Genomic DNA, 15,702 nt, shown 5'->3' with positions numbered 1-15,702 from the left:
AGGGTCCTAGGATCGAGCCCTGCATTGGGCTCTCTGCTCAGCGGGGAGCCTGCTTCCCTTCCTCTCTCTCTGCCTGCCTCTCTGCCTACTTGTGATCTCTGTCAAATAAATAAATAAAATCTTTAAAAAAACTTATTGCGAAATGTATTTTGCCACAACTTAAAAAATCGATTCATACTAAAAACAAAACCCCCCAAAACGAAAATGTAAAAACCATTCTTATCTCGCGGGTTGCGTAGAAATAGACAGTGGGCCGGCTTTGTCCCATGGGCTGCAAGTTTGTCACCGTCTGTTGCAGACTGTTCCATTGAAGGAAAAAGAAACATGATTTTATCCATTCTATTGTTGATGGGCATTTGGGTGTGAACACGGTATGCAGTTCTCACATGGGGTTGTTTTGTTTATGCTTCTGTGCAAACTCCAGTTTCTTTGCCCGTCCCTGGGACAAGGGCTTCTGAAGTCATCCCCCAGGCACTACCTCCTGGACCAGTCCCAGCCCGGATGTGAGAAGGGTGGGCTCTTGAATGGGGAAACTGTGGCACGGAAGGGGGGAGCAGAGCTTCCTACCCCTTGGCCCCTAGAGTCTGCCCTGGGGGCTTCCTCTTGGCCCCGGATGTGGGATGGGAGGGCCAAGGGGGGCAAAACACCCAGCCAAGACAGGAAGCTCCATGTCCAGAAGCCTTAAAGAGGGAGATGCGGCAGAGGCATGAAATCAGTGCCTGAGATTTGGCCTGCTGAGTCCATCCCGAGGGTAAGTGAACCCTGCTCCGGCTCAGCCCAGAAGCCCATCCCGGGGGGGCCAGGACAAAGCTGGGACTCCAGTCTCGTCCCCCACAGGGACCCAGGATTCCATATCCCACCCGCTCTGGACGCTTGACCCTCCCCAGATGAGAAGGGACTGACCCAGCTGTGGGTTCCCTCTTTCAGCAGCTGCAGGATGAAGGCTCTTCCCTTCCTCCTGCTCCCAGTCCTGGGGCTGCTGGTGTGTGGCAATTCTCTGTGTCCCGTGGATAAAGCCATCAATGAGAAGATCCAGGATGGCGTCCCATCCTTAAGTGAGGACCCTCACTCAACCTCAGCGGGGGCCCCTCTAATTCCGGACACGGAGCAGCCATCAAGCCAGCCCCAACCAGAACCAAACCTCCACCCCAAACCCAACCCAACCCAACCCAGCCCAGCCCCAGCCCCCATCTAGAGGCACCTACCGCAGAGGCTGGGAATATCCTCTTTCCTCTAAACACCCATTTCAAGACGGAACCTGGGAGGTGGTGGGCTCCCCACTTCATGGCTCTCTACAGGGCCTGGCCCACCTGGGCCTTCCTCAGAACAGTTTTCTTGACCCCTGCCTATCTCCAAAACACCAGGGCTAGGGCCTCAGGAGGATGGGGGAGGGGCAGCCTGGTCTCACAGCCGCCTTCCCTCCTCCCTCCCTCCCGCAGTTCTCGAGACAATGAGGAACTTTGGCCTGACCTGCCGGAGTGTCACCTCCAGGGGGGACCTCGCCACCTGTCCCGCAGGTGAGTTTCGAGTCCTTTTCCCAGCTCTCACTTCTGTTCCCCACAGGCAGGAACCCTTCCCCCTAAGTCCAGCCTCTAGTTCTTTTTCTTTTTTTAAGATTTTATTTATTTGAGAGAGAAAGAGAGAGAGAGAGCGCGAGCGCACAAGCAGGGGGAGGGGGAGAGGGAGAAGCAGGCTCCCCGCTGAGCAAGGAGCCCCATATGGGACTCGATTCCAGGAGCCCGGGATCAGGACCTGAGCCGAAGGCAGCCACTTAATCGACTGAGCCACCCAGGCGTCCCAGGCTCTGTTTCAAGTAACTTCCCCAGAGTCCTGGTCTGCCACGCTAGCCTCCCCGCCCCAACGCCGAGACTGCATTTCCTCAGGACACTGGCGTCCAGGGCCCCAGCCTCCCTGCGCTCCACACACCCCGGCTCCCACGCTCTGGTGTTGGAGACCCTCCCGCCTCCGCTTCCCCCAGACCCCCAGGCCCGCAGCCTCCCGCTCGGGTCCAAACTCCCTCCGCTCCCGCCCGCAGGCTTCGCCGTCACCGCCTGCACTTGCGGCTCCGCCTGCGGCTCGTGGGACGTGCGCGCCGAAACCACGTGCCACTGCCAGTGCGCGGCAATGGACTGGACCGGAGCTCGCTGCTGTCGCTTGCAGACCGCCGCCTGAGGTCCCCGGGGAGCGCGGGCGGGGCTGGGGGCGTGGCCAGGCCTCGGAGGGGCGGAGTCAGGCCTCGGAGGGGCGGGGTGGAAATAAACCCTGAGAAGATGATGGTGAGGGTCTGCGCGCCCTGCTGTCGTTTGTTGGAGGGGTGGGGGACTGAGCTGGCGTCTCTGAAATGAGCCGGGCACGCAGACGCTGGAGGAAGGCGGTGGCTGTGGGCGTCCGTGACTTTCTTCTGCCCATTTATCTCCTCCCACGTTGTGCCTCCCCCTACCGCATCTCCGAGAACAAGGACTCTGCTTCCTCTAAGGACACTCACACCCAAGGATCATGGACTCCTTCAGGAGGGGAAGTGAGCGTTACCTCTGAGGCCACCTTGACGATCCCTCGGGTCTCTGGTCTTCCAGGAAGTCATTGGGTCAGTCTGTCCCAGCCTCACAATGAGGCTTCATTCGGGGTCTGGGTCTGTATGGGACAGGGACCCCTGACCTCCCCCCAACCCCCTGCATACTTCAGGGCCAAAGACCCCAGTAGCCCCAGGGTCATGGTGGACCCCTGAGTCATCTCTCAGCCCAGAGCCCTGAGCCACGATCCCTCATTCCCCAACCTCATGGAGAGACCTGCACACACTACATATACGTATGTACACAGTACACAACCCAGTCATTATGGTCACACAGGGACACAACATGCCCGCAGACAATGCCCCTGAACCACATAAGTATGGCCATAGAAGAAGAAACATAGACCACAAACATGTAAACCCTGGACAGAGTCTTTTGCTTCTGACATCAAGTTCCCACCCCCACCCGGGTGGCTTTGGTCCCAGTCTGAATTCTGACCTGGAAGGCAAGTCACCTGCAACCCTTACACAGCTTCCTGGTGGGCACAGATCCCTGGGAACCCTAATCCAAGGGTCTTAAAATCCAGCCCCTGAGAGATGCAGACAGACCTCAGAGCACTCGGTGTGCAGTCTTGAAAGGGACCCCAGACTCAAATGCCCCAGCCCCCAGCAGCACACTCCAGGGACTGGAGCATGGGTGATGGGGTGGGATCCTGGTTTTCAAGATGTTTTAGATGCTCCTGGAGGGAGGCAGTGGCGTAGGGCGCCCGTGACTTTCTTCTGACCACCCCTCTCTCCCTATGTTATGCCCCCACCTCTGCCACCCACCCCCTGTGATGACATAGCCCCCTGTCTGATTCAGGTAGCCATGAGCTGAGGTCACAAACTCTCCTCTTGTCCCTGGAGCCCACCTATACCCCAATCTAGAGATTCCCCTCCTGTATCCACCCCCCTGACCCCACAGTGGCCATGGGGTTGAGGTGGGACAATTGAGTCAGAAGTGTGTTGAGTAGCAGAAAGGGTCTAGAACCTCACCTGTCCCACCCCCTCACTGATGTGGAGGGGGGTGCCCTCCTTTGTCCCCAGACTGATTGGAATGCCTCTTTATCTCCAAGCTCCACTCAATTGTCCCCCTGTGTCTGGCCCCAAGGAGGTCCTTTTCAGAGCGCTCATTTCCAGCATAGTCATTCTCCTGTCCCAGGGTGCAGACCTGGATAGGCAAGCTCCCTTCTCAAGCCTCCATTTTCTCACTTGTCAACTGCCCAGCCCCCCCTGAGGTAGCCAAGATTCTTCTAGTCGCAAGTGTCTCAAACCTCACGTAAAGAAAGCTTGAGCAAAAGTAAAAGGAAGTTCCTGGGGGCGCCTGGCTGGCTCAGTCGGTGGAGCATGCAACTCTTGATCTTGGGGTTGTAAGTTTGACACCCATGTTGGCTGTAGAGATTACTTAAAAATAAAATCTTTTAAAAAGAAAAAAAAAGAGAGGAAGTTTATGGATATGTAACTGAGAGGCCCAGGGTTAAAGATTTATTTATTTATTTTAGAGCGAGAGTGCGCTGGGGAACGGGGCAGAGGGGAGCAGAGGGAGAGGAAGAGAGCGTCTACTCTCAGTGCAGAGCCTGAAGCAGGGGTCGATCTCACAACCCTGATATCACGGACCTGAGCCAAAACGAAGAGTCTGATGCTGGTGGTCCCAGGCAAGCCCAGAGACCCAGGGTTAGAAACGACAGATTCAGGTATGGGTGGATAGAACCCTCAAATGATATCTCCAGGATCTGACTCCCTCTCAGCTCTGCTTTCCTCAATGTCTTCTCTCTCAAGCGGGTTCTCCCCCAACACAGCTGCAGGCTTACATTTTCCCAGGCTGAGAGCCCCCTGTGGGGGGAGAGGGGGGAGGAATGGCCTTTTCCCTGGTTAATGCCGCAGAAGTCGCAGGCCTGAGTTTCATTGGCTGAATCTGGTTCCTGTGCCCACCCCTGTGCCAAATCTTTGACTCTGATTGGCTGGGCCTGGATCATGTGCCCACTCTAAACCAATCACAGGTTTATTGTTAGCTGGGCTGGAGACGCATATTATTTTCTTAAAAGAAAATTGAAACTGTGACCCTATGACAGGGCTGGTCAGGAAACCTCACAGAGCCCTCTCGGGCCACTGTGATTGCTCGTGGGCCTCCAGGTGCACAACTGCTATTTTGTCCAAAGGGCTGATGGAGCCTGTTCTTAGCTTCAAGCACGTACAGAAATGGGCAAGGCTGCGGCCCCACCCCCTGCGCCTGTCCATCACAGCAGAGCCGGCTGCCCATTGGTCCGTCTCCTCTGTGACTGTTAGGTCAGAAGAGGGTCTTATCTCTCAATCCTGACTTTCTAAATAATCAGAGGGAGGAGAGGGCCGAGAGAGAGACTGTCAAAGTGGTTCTCCTTGAGCCGGCAAAGTTGGCAGTAGTTTAGAAAACAGAGCATTATCCTCATCAAACCCTGGGGGACCATTCCAAAGTTATCTCAAATTTAATCACATATTTAAAAGCTAAAACATACCTACTTCTCCCACATGGACAGTCCTTTTAAGGGGGACCTGGGTGGCTCGGTCAGTTAGGTGTCGGCCCTCCGTTCAGGTCGTAATCCCGGCAGTGGCTCCCCACTGAGCAGGGAGCTTGCTTCTCCTTCTCCCTCTGCCATTTCTCCCCATCCCCTCTCGCTTGTGCTCTATTTCTCTGTCAAATAAATGAATCTTTTTTTAAAGTCTTTTAAACGATCTTGTACTTATTTTTTCCAGAGGGAGAGAACCATGATAGTCTAGGCCAGTGCTCTCCAATATCGCATCCATCAAATGCTTGAACTGTCCTGTGAGTTTAAATCACGTTTGATTTTTGAAGATTTAGTACCCACAAAAAATAATATAACTCAATAAATTTTTTAAAGATTTTTTGTTTATTTATTTGACAGACAGATCACAAGTAGGCAGAGAGGCAGGCAGAGAGAGAGAGGAGGAAGAGGCAGGCTCCCTGCTGAGCAGAGAGCCCGACGCGGGACTCGATCCCAGGACCCTGAGATCACGACCCGAGCCGAAGGCAGAGGCCTTAACCACTGAGCCATCCAGGCGCCCCTCAATAATTTTTTAGTATCGCCTACATGCTGAAGTCATCACTTGGGGGGTATATTATGTTAAACAAGATACATTATTAAAATTAATTTAGCCTGTGTCTTTTTGTCTTCTTAACGTGGCTGCCAGAAAATTTTAAATTAAAGATGTGGTTTACATTACCTTTCCACCAGAAGGCACCGTTCTAAACTTAGAGAAATTCCCTACAAACTTGGTCTCATTTTTATCTCCAGTTTTCAAGGTCACAGACACAAAGAGAGCTTTAAGACCTCTAGAGAGAGCAGACACGTGAAGGCATGAATATGGGCGTTTCTCTGGGGGTAAACCCGTGTAGAAGCCTACCAATGGGCAAGCCACGTGAATACGTGAGCAGACGTGTGATGGTTTCTGGGAGTGTGTATGAGTGTGGGGAAGTGAGCAGATGTGTGGATGAGAGTGAATGTTTCCAAGTGTTCCTCTGTCTGGGGGCCCCGGGAGAGGGGACACCATGTCCAGGATTAGGTCAAGGGGTGCGTCTAGCCTCTGTTCCAGACATGGGTGGAGCTCCAGTGGCTGGTCCCCTTGCCTCACATCCGTTCCTGTCCTCCACGGGGCCTTGAAGAAGTAGAACTTCTTGGGGTGGAGCTGAGGGGTGGGACTGGGGCAGGGGGCAGGAAGATGTGGGAGACCTAGGAATCCTGCCTCCAAGTCCAGATACCCCAAACCTAAAAGGCAGGACTCCCAGGGGGGGCCAGATTCTCTCTTGAGAGGGGCAGGGGATGAAGGTCATATGGGTAGACACATACATAGTTTCCTGTAAAGTTTGTGACCATCCTTTAAAATTTTTAAAATTTATATATATTGAGTCTAATTGGTGTATAATGATGTGTGCGATTGAGGTATACAGGTGCGGACTTGATATATTTGTTTATTACAACATGATGACCGTGTAGCATTGACTAACATTTCTGTTGCTGGTTCCTGATTGTGGTGGTTCCTGTCTCTGGATCTATGGGCTTCTCCTGCTTGGCGCTCCCGGGGACCTCTGGTCTCCTAAGACCCTCTTGATCTGGGGTGAGGGGCAGTGAGGTTGTCCCAGGGCTGGAGGGTCCTGGATCACTGAAAAGAGGAGGCTGACCTCTCCTCCCCCTACCCCCAACCCACAGATTTCCTCATCTGCCATGACACCTTCCGGTGGGTGGGGATGTGTGTGGGCAAACTGGCAGACTGGGAACCATGGAGTCTGAGGAAATCTACACGAAGAAGAAGGTCAAGATGCAGGCGGTAGCCTTCAAAGATAAGAAACAGAGGGCTCCAGCCAATAAGGAAGGTTAGGCACCTCGGGGTGGGGAGGGGAGAGATCAGGTGGGAGAGATGGGGATGGGAGAGACAAGGGGATAGAAGTGGGGTCACAGCGCTCCTTCCCCACCCCAAAATGTATGTGTGCATGTGTATCCCCCAAACGCTCATGCATGCCTTCTCCACCTAACCAAGAAACAGATCACGTTTTCCCCATTCCTTATCTTTTATCCTCGGAAATTTGTCGTGTGCAGGGGTCTGGTGAGCCAAGAACTCTGAGCCCCCTTCCCACCCCCACCCCTGCCCCAGAGGTCCCGGCAGGTTTCCCCTCTCATTGACCCACCCACAGGTGCAGATAACCCTGACTATGAGAATATCACCTTGACCTTCAGAAACCAGGACCAGCTGAAGGGCAGGCATTCACCATCCAAGGATCAGCACAAGCAACCACCTGCCAACACACATCGTGCAGCCTTGGGAGGGGCCCATGGTAGGGCATCACGGGAACAAAGAGCACCAGGTGGAGGTCGGGGTCAGAGGTGGGGGGCATGGTGACATCAAGGTTTGTGTGTTAAAGGTCGGGGGCGGCGGCTTAGCTTCCCAGGTGGGGACGATGATGTTGGTGGTGTTGGCGTTGGCAGGAGTGTTGGTGAAGGTTTGGATGATGGTGATGGATTTGGATTTGGTGATGGCAGAGGGGTGGGCCTGGACAGAGCCTATGACCTTGCTGATGAGACCCGGTGCTGGGGACAGTGCTGACAACGGTATAGGCACTGATGTTGACGGGTGTGGTTGACAGCTACTGCTGACATCATGAGTGCTGGTAAAGGGGACGGTAAGGGGGCCGTGATGATGGCAGCATTAGGACTGCTGGGGCTCTGGTCAGTGTGCATGTTTGTGGTCACGGTGGCTAAGGTATTGGGAAGAGCAGGTGCAGGTGGTGTTAGAGTCAGTGCTGACGGGCTGGGTGGTGGTGTTGGGCCCTGGAGGTCACCTGTCCTGCCTCTACTCCAGTCCCCACCCTGTCTAGGCAGCCCTCAGACTCCGCCCAGGTCCCTCATTGTCTGCACAGAGCCCTTATGAGCCTGCACATCATTCTCATCCTGTCCTGTGTCATTCTCTTGGCAGTGGTCCTGGCAAAGAGTGAGTAGGGTTTTTGGTTTCAGGGTGTTTGTTGTTGTTTTTGTGTTTTTTGTTTTTGTTTTGTTTTGGTGGGGGGGCTGCGGCAGTGTGGAGGGGGTCCGGTCCTCAGGAGGTGGGGAGGCCCAGTGTTTCCGCCCTATCTCCCTTCTCCCTCGTTCCTCTGCCTTCCCCCACCCTTGTTCCCAGGACTGCAGGACTGGGGGCGCCTCAAGGCTTCTCCTGCCTCCCCTGCCCCTCCCCCTGAACAGATTCTGAGATGTCCCGGGAGTTGCTGGTCTTGAAGAGGGAGCTCTGGAATGGTGAGAGTGGCACCCGGAGGGCGGGGGGGAGGCCCCAAGGGTCCGGGTGGGGGTGGGGGGAGCAGCGGTGATAAGGACATGCGCGCTTCGGTCCTCAGTCTCCACCTTGGTGCGCGGGTGTCAAGAGGAGCAGAATCAGGGCTGGAGCTCGGTCCAGCAGCTCGTCATGGAGGCCAAGCAGGACATTAATGTGGTCAAGAGAGATGTCCAGGCCGAGAGTGATAAAGTGAAGACGCTATCAGCAGGTGTCCTGGCAGACCTTCACTGGGCGAAATTTGTCTCATGCTGGGTGCTGGGGAACTGGGGGCGGGGGCAGCAGCAGGGGTCCCACCCTCCCAGGGTGCAGGGGTTTAAAGGCACGATGGATGTCACCCCCTGAGTCACTCAGCAGATATTTAAATGCTGCTGGGAACACCAAGTACACAGGCCCCGCGGCACCCCAGACTGGGGGTCGGGCAGGGAGGAGACTTCCAATAAAGGTGGGGGCCTTGTGGGGGACCCCACACCAGCTTTCTCCTGTCCTCCTGCCCCCAGACATGAACCAAATCAAGCATAAGTTACAGGAAATCTCCAATGCACTGGAGAAGAAGAGCCCAAGCTCATGTAAGTTGGGGCTGGGAGGTGGGTGAGGAGGGAGCCACGGACTTGGTCCCAGTTTCCCTCCTGGGGGAGTGATCTGCCTGACCTTGGGTCTCCATCCCACACAGAGACCTCAACAGATGGGGAGACCTCGAAGACCCGGCTGCACCTCCCAGTGAAGCCAGCCACATGTGTGTATCATGGTGTGTTATGAGCGTAATGCATGACACAGTGGGTGGCTGTGTCAGCAAGGACCCCCAAAAGTGTGTCACTGTGAATGTGGGTGTTGGCAACATGGGGAGCACGGTGACCACATGTGAGTGTCCTGTGGTATGTTGTACAAATGTGTCCTGGTGGAGCTGTGTGGGGGGCACCCTGTGTGCCACTATAATTGTGGTGTCACCGCGTGTGCCGTCATTGCTTATGTTGGTGTGAACAGGCGTGTGCCAATATGTGTGACTGATCATGTCATCGAGGGTGTTCAGAGCCTGTACACATGTATGCCCCTTTGTTTCTGCACTCACGGTTTGTGATTTGTGAGGATAAAGACCGATGCAAAAGAATGTGGCTTTCAGATCTCATATTCGGAGCATCTGGGGCTTTGGGGGCCTGGTGGGGGAGGGTCTGGCAAATGTTGAGGGGTGGTGAAAGGCACACAGTGAGCATGCGGACGTGATCCCAGGAGCCCTGGGGCACGAGATTGTGCGGGAATGAATGCCCTGAGTGCATCGTCTGTGTCCATGAACATGTACCCAGGGGGTAACCTAGTCTCCCTGCGGGAGGCTGTGTGTCTGAGATAGACAGTGTCTCCCTAAGTGTAGGTGGGCCCACAGGTATATCCGAGCCCTTAAGCAGGTATCCTCGGGTGGAACTACGTTCCCACCGAGCGTGCAGCCCTGAGTGCAGACGTCCCTAAGTGCACAATGCCCCCGGCTCCTGGATGTATGTCCCTTAAGAGAACATGTACCCGAGTAAATGCACGGATTGCGTGTCCAAGGCGTAGTGGAGCCTCTAGGACAAATAGACATATGTGCCCTGAGACAGACATATGTGCCCTGAGACAGACATCCCGCTCCTGTTGGTCTAGGAGTTGGCCAACCCAAGCCAGCCCCGCCCCTGACCTCCGGGCCAACACCTCTCGGCGGACGCCCAGGAGTCCCAGGCGGACGCCCCTGACACGCGCGCCCCCTGGCGGCCGCGCTCTGGAATCTCCGCCAGCGCGCGCGCCCCGCCCACGAGCCCGTCCCGGTCTCAGCGCCTGCGCACTCAAGGCCTTTTACGGCGCCGTAAAGCAACTCGGCCAAACCGACGGCCGCAGTTCGCTGGTAAGACCCCCGCCCGCGACCACTACCTGCGCGGGGCCTGGCCCGCTCCGGGACCCCCAGCCTCCCGCGCGCCTGGGGATCCTGGGCGACGTTCCCGGCGTCCGCAATCCCCGGTCCGTCCGCTTCGGCGCACGCAAAGGGTCCGTGAGGAGGGTGCGTCCCTGTGGGTCCCTCCCCGGCCCCTCTGCCCGGTCCACGCTGGCGCGGGGGTCTCGGGATCCGACCTTTCCGCGGCTTAGCTTACCGGCTCCCATCGTGGCCTGGTGAGGGGGGCGGGTGCCAACACTCCCCTCCCATCTCTCGCGCTGGGCCCTCCGGGTGTAGAGGGATGCGCACCTGGGGACGTCTTGGAGCCCTGGAGTCCCCCCCTCGCCCCCGCCGCTCTTGTCTTCCCATTCCCCGCGCGGACCTCGTTGAGGACAATCCCATCATCCCCAGACCCCTCTGGCCCCCTCCTGCGCAGTGGGAACCGGGTTCTCAGCTCCTCCCGACCCCACCCTGGGCAGCGGCTTCACGCAAGAGTGGGCGAGGGTCGGGGGGGCGGGAGAGGGTGTCTCAGCGCCCTTGGAGTCCTCCCATCCGCTCCTACTCCTACACCCTCACCGCAGGTCAGCGTCGTGGAGGTCTCGGTGCCCCCTCCGGGTTTTCTCCAGTAGCCCCTTCCGGGTCTCTTCCGCGGACCCCTGGCTTGGTGCACTAGGATGGGAGGACCACAGCGCCCCCTCCTGGCTCCCCCGGAGCCCGGGTCTCCCTCCACCTTGTCTCCCACTGTCCCGCTACCGTTCTGGAGGGCACGGAGGTGGAGGGGTTCCCAACGCCTTCTCTGCGGCCGCCTCCAGTCTTCCTTACAAACGAAGGCCCACCCGCATCTTCAAGGAGGCGTGCTTCGTGCATGCCAGACGACCGCTGTCAGAGCCCTTTCCTCCTGGCTTGTCCCGTGTACTCCTCTGTCAGTCCCTGAAACCCCAAACCCTCTTGGCTGTTGGTCTTGACACACCCTACCCCCTCTCTGGTTTCTTTGGCCTTCCGCAGGGGAGAGGCGGGCAAGTTCTCTTCATCTGCAGGAAGTCAGCCCTGTGGCTGCTGGAGGCTTGTGGGGGACAGTGCCCAAGACTTCTGACGGCTCCCCCATCCTTGTCCTCTCCTTGCCCTAGGTCTGACGCCCCCTCCCCCATGCACTAGGTCTCTAGCTGCTCCCACAGGTGGCAGAGGGGGACAGGAAGGTGCTTTTCATGTAGGAGCAATCACCTGGAACTCGAAGGTGGGGATGGTGTCCGGTCACCCCTGTGGTCTCCCTCTTGTGTCCTCCCACCACGAAACCCTTTCTTTGCTAAAGGTGTAAACCTGCTACTTTCCCCATTTCCCGTCACTGGGGGAGGCGTGCTTTATGTGCAGGTGGGTGCCCCCTTTTCTTCCTCTCTTCTTTTCCTACACGGGACGCCGGCACTGGAGCACACAAAAAGGGTGCTCCCTCCCTCCCCCGACCCGTGTTTCCTTGTGTCCCAGCAGGGCGGCGGCGGCGGCAGCATGGAGGCACGCTTCACGCGAGGGAAGTCGGCGCTGCTAGAGCGCGCCCTGGTGCGGCCCCGCACGGAGGTGAGCCTGAGTGCCTTTGCGCTGCTCTTCTCCGAGCTGGTGCAGCACTGCCAGAGCCGGGTCTTCTCTGTAGCCGAGCTGCAGGCGCGCCTGGCTGCCCTGGGCCGCCAGGTGGGCGCCCGCGTTCTGGATGCGCTGGTGGCTCGAGAGAAGGGTGCCCGGCGTGAGACCAAGGTGCTGGGCGCTCTGCTGTTCGTCAAGGGTGCGGTGTGGAAGGCGCTGTTTGGCAAGGAGGCCGACAAGCTGGAGCAGGCCAACGACGACGCCCGCACCTTCTACATCATCGAGCGGGAGCCGCTCGTCAACACCTACATCTCGGTACCCAAGGAGAACAGCACTCTCAACTGTGCCAGCTTCACGGCGGGCATCGTGGAGGCGGTGCTCACGCACAGCGGCTTTCCCGCCAAGGTCACGGCACACTGGCACAAGGGCACCACGCTCATGATCAAGTTCGAGGAGGCGGTCATAGCCCGAGACCGGGCCCTGGAGGGCCGCTGACCCCACGGGAGATAAAGAAGGCAGAGCCTCCTTCCCAAACGTGTCTTGTGTCTTGTGTGGGGGCCTCACACGTCCACCCGACACCTTGACGCCGGTGCCTGCCTCCGGCTGGGGAGGGAGGCCAAGACCCACACGTTTATAGTACAGTGGAGGGGTGGAGGTGGGCCGCGTCCCACCCAGCCGGGCCTGGGGGAGGCCCGGGGTAGGCGTAGACTTGAGTCTGCAGGAGTTCCCCCGTGACTAGAGATGGGAGAACGCTGCTACTCTCTGTCCAGCTACCCTGTGGTGTAGACAGCAGTAGGTCAAGGATGGGGTACGGCTGTTTGCCTAGGAAGCACACACAGGGAGTAGGCAGAGAGGTGGCTGACGCCGGCTTTACACCCTTGCTCAAAGTGCGGTCCGCGGCGCGCAGCAGCGGGGTCTCCTGGGGGCTGGTCAGCACGCAGACCCTCAGTCTGCCACTGCGAGTCTGTGTCTTAGCAAGTTCCCCGGGGGATATCTGTGTACCTTATTTTGAGAAGCAGTGCCCTAGCACACACAGTGTGGTGCATTGGGGGTGCCCGGACCCCACCCCTGGAGTTTCAAAATTCTGCAGAGCTGGGCCGGCTGAGGATTTGCATTTCTTTTTCTTTTCTTTCTTAAAAGATTTTATTTATTTATTTGTCAGAGAGAGAGCGCGCGCGCATGAGCACACACAAGCAGGCAGAGGCCGAGAGGGAAGCAGGCTCCCTGCGGAGCAAGGAGCCCAATGGGCGACTCGATCCCAGGACCCTGGGATCGTGGCCTGAGCCGAAGGCAGCAGCTTAACCAACTGAGCCACCCAAGCATCCTAGGATTTGCATTTCTAACAAGTCCCCAAGAACTGCTGATGCTCCAAGGGCCGCACTTGGAGAACTCTAGAGACCTGGGGAAGTGGGTGGGCTCACTTCGGAATCATCTCGGTGCCTACGATAGTTTGAAGTTAATATCGATGATCAATGAACACATTTATGTTCCTTGTTCATTTTTTTTTTTAAAGATTTTATTTGAGAGAGGGAGAAGCAGACTCCCCACTGAGCAAGGAGCCTGATGTAGGTCTTGGTCTCAGGACCCAGAGATCATGACCTGAGCCGAAGGCAGTCACTTAACCAACCAAGTCACCCAGGCGCCCTTATTTTATTTTTATTTGAAAGATTTTGTTTATTTGACAGAGTGGGAGAGTGCGTAAGCAGGGGGAGGGGGTGGCAGACAGGGAGAGGGAGAGGCAGGTTTCTCAAGCAGGGAGCCTGATGCGGGACTCGATACCGGGGTCCTGGGGTAATGACCTGAACCGAAAACAGAGGCTTAGATGACTGAGCCACCCAGGTGTCCCTTTATTTTATTTTTAAAGATTTTATTTTTAAGTCCTCACTCAACAGGAGACTCAAACTGAACAACTCTGGTCAAGATCAAGAGTCTGCGTGCTCTACTGACCCAGCCGGCCAGGCGTTCTCGTGCGTTTCTTTTTCAAGTTTTTTTTTTTTTTTTTTTAAGATTTTATTTGGGGTGCCTGGGTGGCTCAGTGGGTTAAAGCCTCTGCCTTCAGCTCAGGACATGATCCCAGGGTCCTGGGATGGAGCCCTGCATGGGGCTCTCTGCTCAGCGGGGAGCCTGCTTTCTCCTCTCTCTCTGCCTACTTGTCTCTGTCTATCAAATAAATAAATAAAATCTTAAAAAAAAAGATTTTATTTATTTGTCACAGAAAGGGAGAGAGCACAAGCAGGCAAAGTGGCAGGCAGAGGCAGAGGGAGAAGCAGACTCCCAACCGAGCAGGGAGCATGATGCGGGGCTCGATCCCAAGACCCTCTTGTGTGTTCTTGTTTAAAAAGTAAAATCTGACACTTAAGGCAGCCGCTCCTTTCCCTTTGGCTCACCACCCTCCCTGAGTTCCTGATCACTTCTCCTCCCCAAGGTAAATCCTGCCAGATCTTTTTTTGTGGGGGCGGGGGGGGTGTCTTCAAATTTCCCTTCCTTCCTTCCCCTCCTTGCAGACTTGAACAAGTCTGTCGTGAAAGAGAACTTCGGGGCTGTCGGCTGGGTCCCCTCATTGAGGGTTTAGGGGTGGGGTGGATGCAGCTCTCAGTTGCTTTTGGGGGTGCACAGTGGAGGTCGGCATGAGGTGGGGAGAGCCCGGGTGCCGAGTCTGACCATGGGATGGGTCCAGTTCCTCCAGCGAGGGGTGGGGTAGGCCTCCGCCCCCAGCAAAGGACAGGGGCATTCACAGCCTGGATGGAACTATCAAGCACCTACCATGTGTAGCCCTGGTGACGGTCATGGGCAGGAAATAGCTGTTGGCTGGGCAAGTGGAGGGGCCCCTGAGGGAGCTGGGGGAGGGGGTGATCAGGGCGCCAGTCTGAATTTGGGGAGGGGGCAGTTTCTAGGAGGCCGACCAGGATCCAAGATGGGGAGTCCAGGAGGGTGGTCTAAGCCTCCATGCAGGGAGGGAAGTCGCAGGGAAGCCCATAGGATTGGAGGAGTGAGCTGGGGGAGCTGGGAAGCCAGGGGGAACTGCAGAGCCCTTGGGTTTAGTAGCCTGAGGTGTCCCCCAGAGCCCCCGGAGAGTGGCTTCTAGGGCCTGCTGGGTGGGGGGGCAGATCGCAGAAACAAAGGACAGGAGGCAGGAACCGGCCAGCCGGCTCTACCCAGAGACCCAACAGTGAAGCATGCCAGAGAGAAAGAGAGAGGGTGGGAGCAGAAGAGAGGGGCTGTTCCCTAGGGAGGGAAGCTGGAGAGCTGGTAGGCTGGGAGGGGGCCCAGGGTCTTTCTCCCTGCTGAGGGTGAGTACGGACTTTCGGGCAAGGGAGGTGTGGAATGATCTGTAGGAGTGGGGGTGGGGCACTCATAAGAACAGATCTGGCAAGTTTCCCATTACAGCATCTCCGACAGGATGCTTGAGGCTGCAAATACAGTGTCTACTGAAGCCGAGACTGGGTAGGGAGGGGCAAGGAAGAGGAACCCAGCGGCAGCCCTTGGTGAACCAGGCAGGCGTGGTACCTCCCCTCATTTAATAGACCACGTAGTGTGTACTGAGAGAAGAGATCATTTGCCTATGGACCCACATTCATCTTTTTGACATATTTATTGAACACTTACTATGGGTCAGGTGCTGGGATCACAACTGAGAACAAAACAAAAGCTCCTGCTCTCCTGAAGGTCACAGTCAAGCCTGGGGTGGGAGGCCGGTGGGGTTGGGGGGCAGTAAGAACACACCTATCAGTGAATGACACATTTTCTTGGAAGGGGAAGAGTGTAGTGAGAAAGTAGGGTGAGATACAAGCGGTCTGGAGTCAGGGGTGTCATTTTAAATGGGAGGGAGGGGGGAATGCAAGATGGCCCCCACTGAGGAGTAAGTGGGGCAGGA

The 15,702-nt window shown here is 56.6% G+C and overlaps 3 protein-coding genes across 10 annotated transcripts; all 3 read left to right on the top strand.

The window, feature by feature from the left end:
• The first annotated feature begins 628 nt into the window (after positions 1-628).
• On the top strand, positions 629-2,278 carry RETN (resistin). Of its 2 annotated transcripts, none has more exons than XM_032883855.1 (4): positions 629-751; positions 931-1,055; positions 1,440-1,517; positions 2,036-2,278. In XM_032883855.1, the coding sequence occupies exons 2-4, from the start codon at positions 938-940 to the stop codon at positions 2,170-2,172; spliced, it is 333 nt and encodes a 110-aa protein (XP_032739746.1). In that variant the 5' UTR covers positions 629-751; positions 931-937; the 3' UTR covers positions 2,173-2,278. The 2 variants fall into 2 exon arrangements, with proteins under 2 accessions (XP_032739746.1, XP_032739745.1); XM_032883854.1 differs by having other exon boundaries at positions 630-751; positions 928-1,055.
• Positions 2,279-2,332: 54 nt separating this feature from the next.
• MCEMP1 (mast cell expressed membrane protein 1) lies at positions 2,333-9,467 on the top strand. Of its 3 annotated transcripts, none has more exons than XM_032883850.1 (10): positions 2,333-2,584; positions 5,279-5,348; positions 5,839-6,658; positions 6,751-6,914; positions 7,233-7,373; positions 7,898-8,026; positions 8,275-8,325; positions 8,424-8,570; positions 8,860-8,928; positions 9,033-9,467. In XM_032883850.1, coding segments are annotated over exons 4-10 (633 nt in total). In that variant the 5' UTR covers positions 2,333-2,584; positions 5,279-5,348; positions 5,839-6,658; positions 6,751-6,820; the 3' UTR covers positions 9,035-9,467. The 3 variants fall into 3 exon arrangements, with proteins under 3 accessions (XP_032739741.1, XP_032739744.1, XP_032739743.1); XM_032883852.1 differs by lacking the exon at positions 2,333-2,584 and adding an exon at positions 4,117-4,242; XM_032883853.1 differs by having other exon boundaries at positions 5,839-6,914.
• Positions 9,468-10,138: 671 nt separating this feature from the next.
• TRAPPC5 (trafficking protein particle complex 5) lies at positions 10,139-12,362 on the top strand. Of its 5 annotated transcripts, XM_032883849.1 has the most exons (3): positions 10,163-10,229; positions 11,384-11,490; positions 11,742-12,362. In XM_032883849.1, the coding sequence occupies exon 3, from the start codon at positions 11,757-11,759 to the stop codon at positions 12,321-12,323; it is 567 nt and encodes a 188-aa protein (XP_032739740.1). In that variant the 5' UTR covers positions 10,163-10,229; positions 11,384-11,490; positions 11,742-11,756; the 3' UTR covers positions 12,324-12,362. The 5 variants fall into 5 exon arrangements, 3 of the variants coding, with proteins under 3 accessions (XP_032739738.1, XP_032739740.1, XP_032739739.1); XM_032883847.1 differs by lacking the exon at positions 11,384-11,490 and having other exon boundaries at positions 10,139-10,229; XM_032883848.1 differs by lacking the exons at positions 10,163-10,229; positions 11,384-11,490 and adding an exon at positions 10,266-10,382.
• The last annotated feature ends 3,340 nt before the right edge of the window (positions 12,363-15,702 follow it).

The sequence above is a fragment of the Lontra canadensis genome, unplaced genomic scaffold, assembly GCF_010015895.1.
Source record: "Lontra canadensis isolate GAN:19392208 unplaced genomic scaffold, GSC_riverotter_1.0 scaffold88, whole genome shotgun sequence".
Taxonomy (NCBI): domain Eukaryota; kingdom Metazoa; phylum Chordata; class Mammalia; order Carnivora; family Mustelidae; genus Lontra; species Lontra canadensis.
Note: the sequence above shows the minus strand (reverse complement) of the source record. Positions and strands in the feature narration are given on the sequence as shown.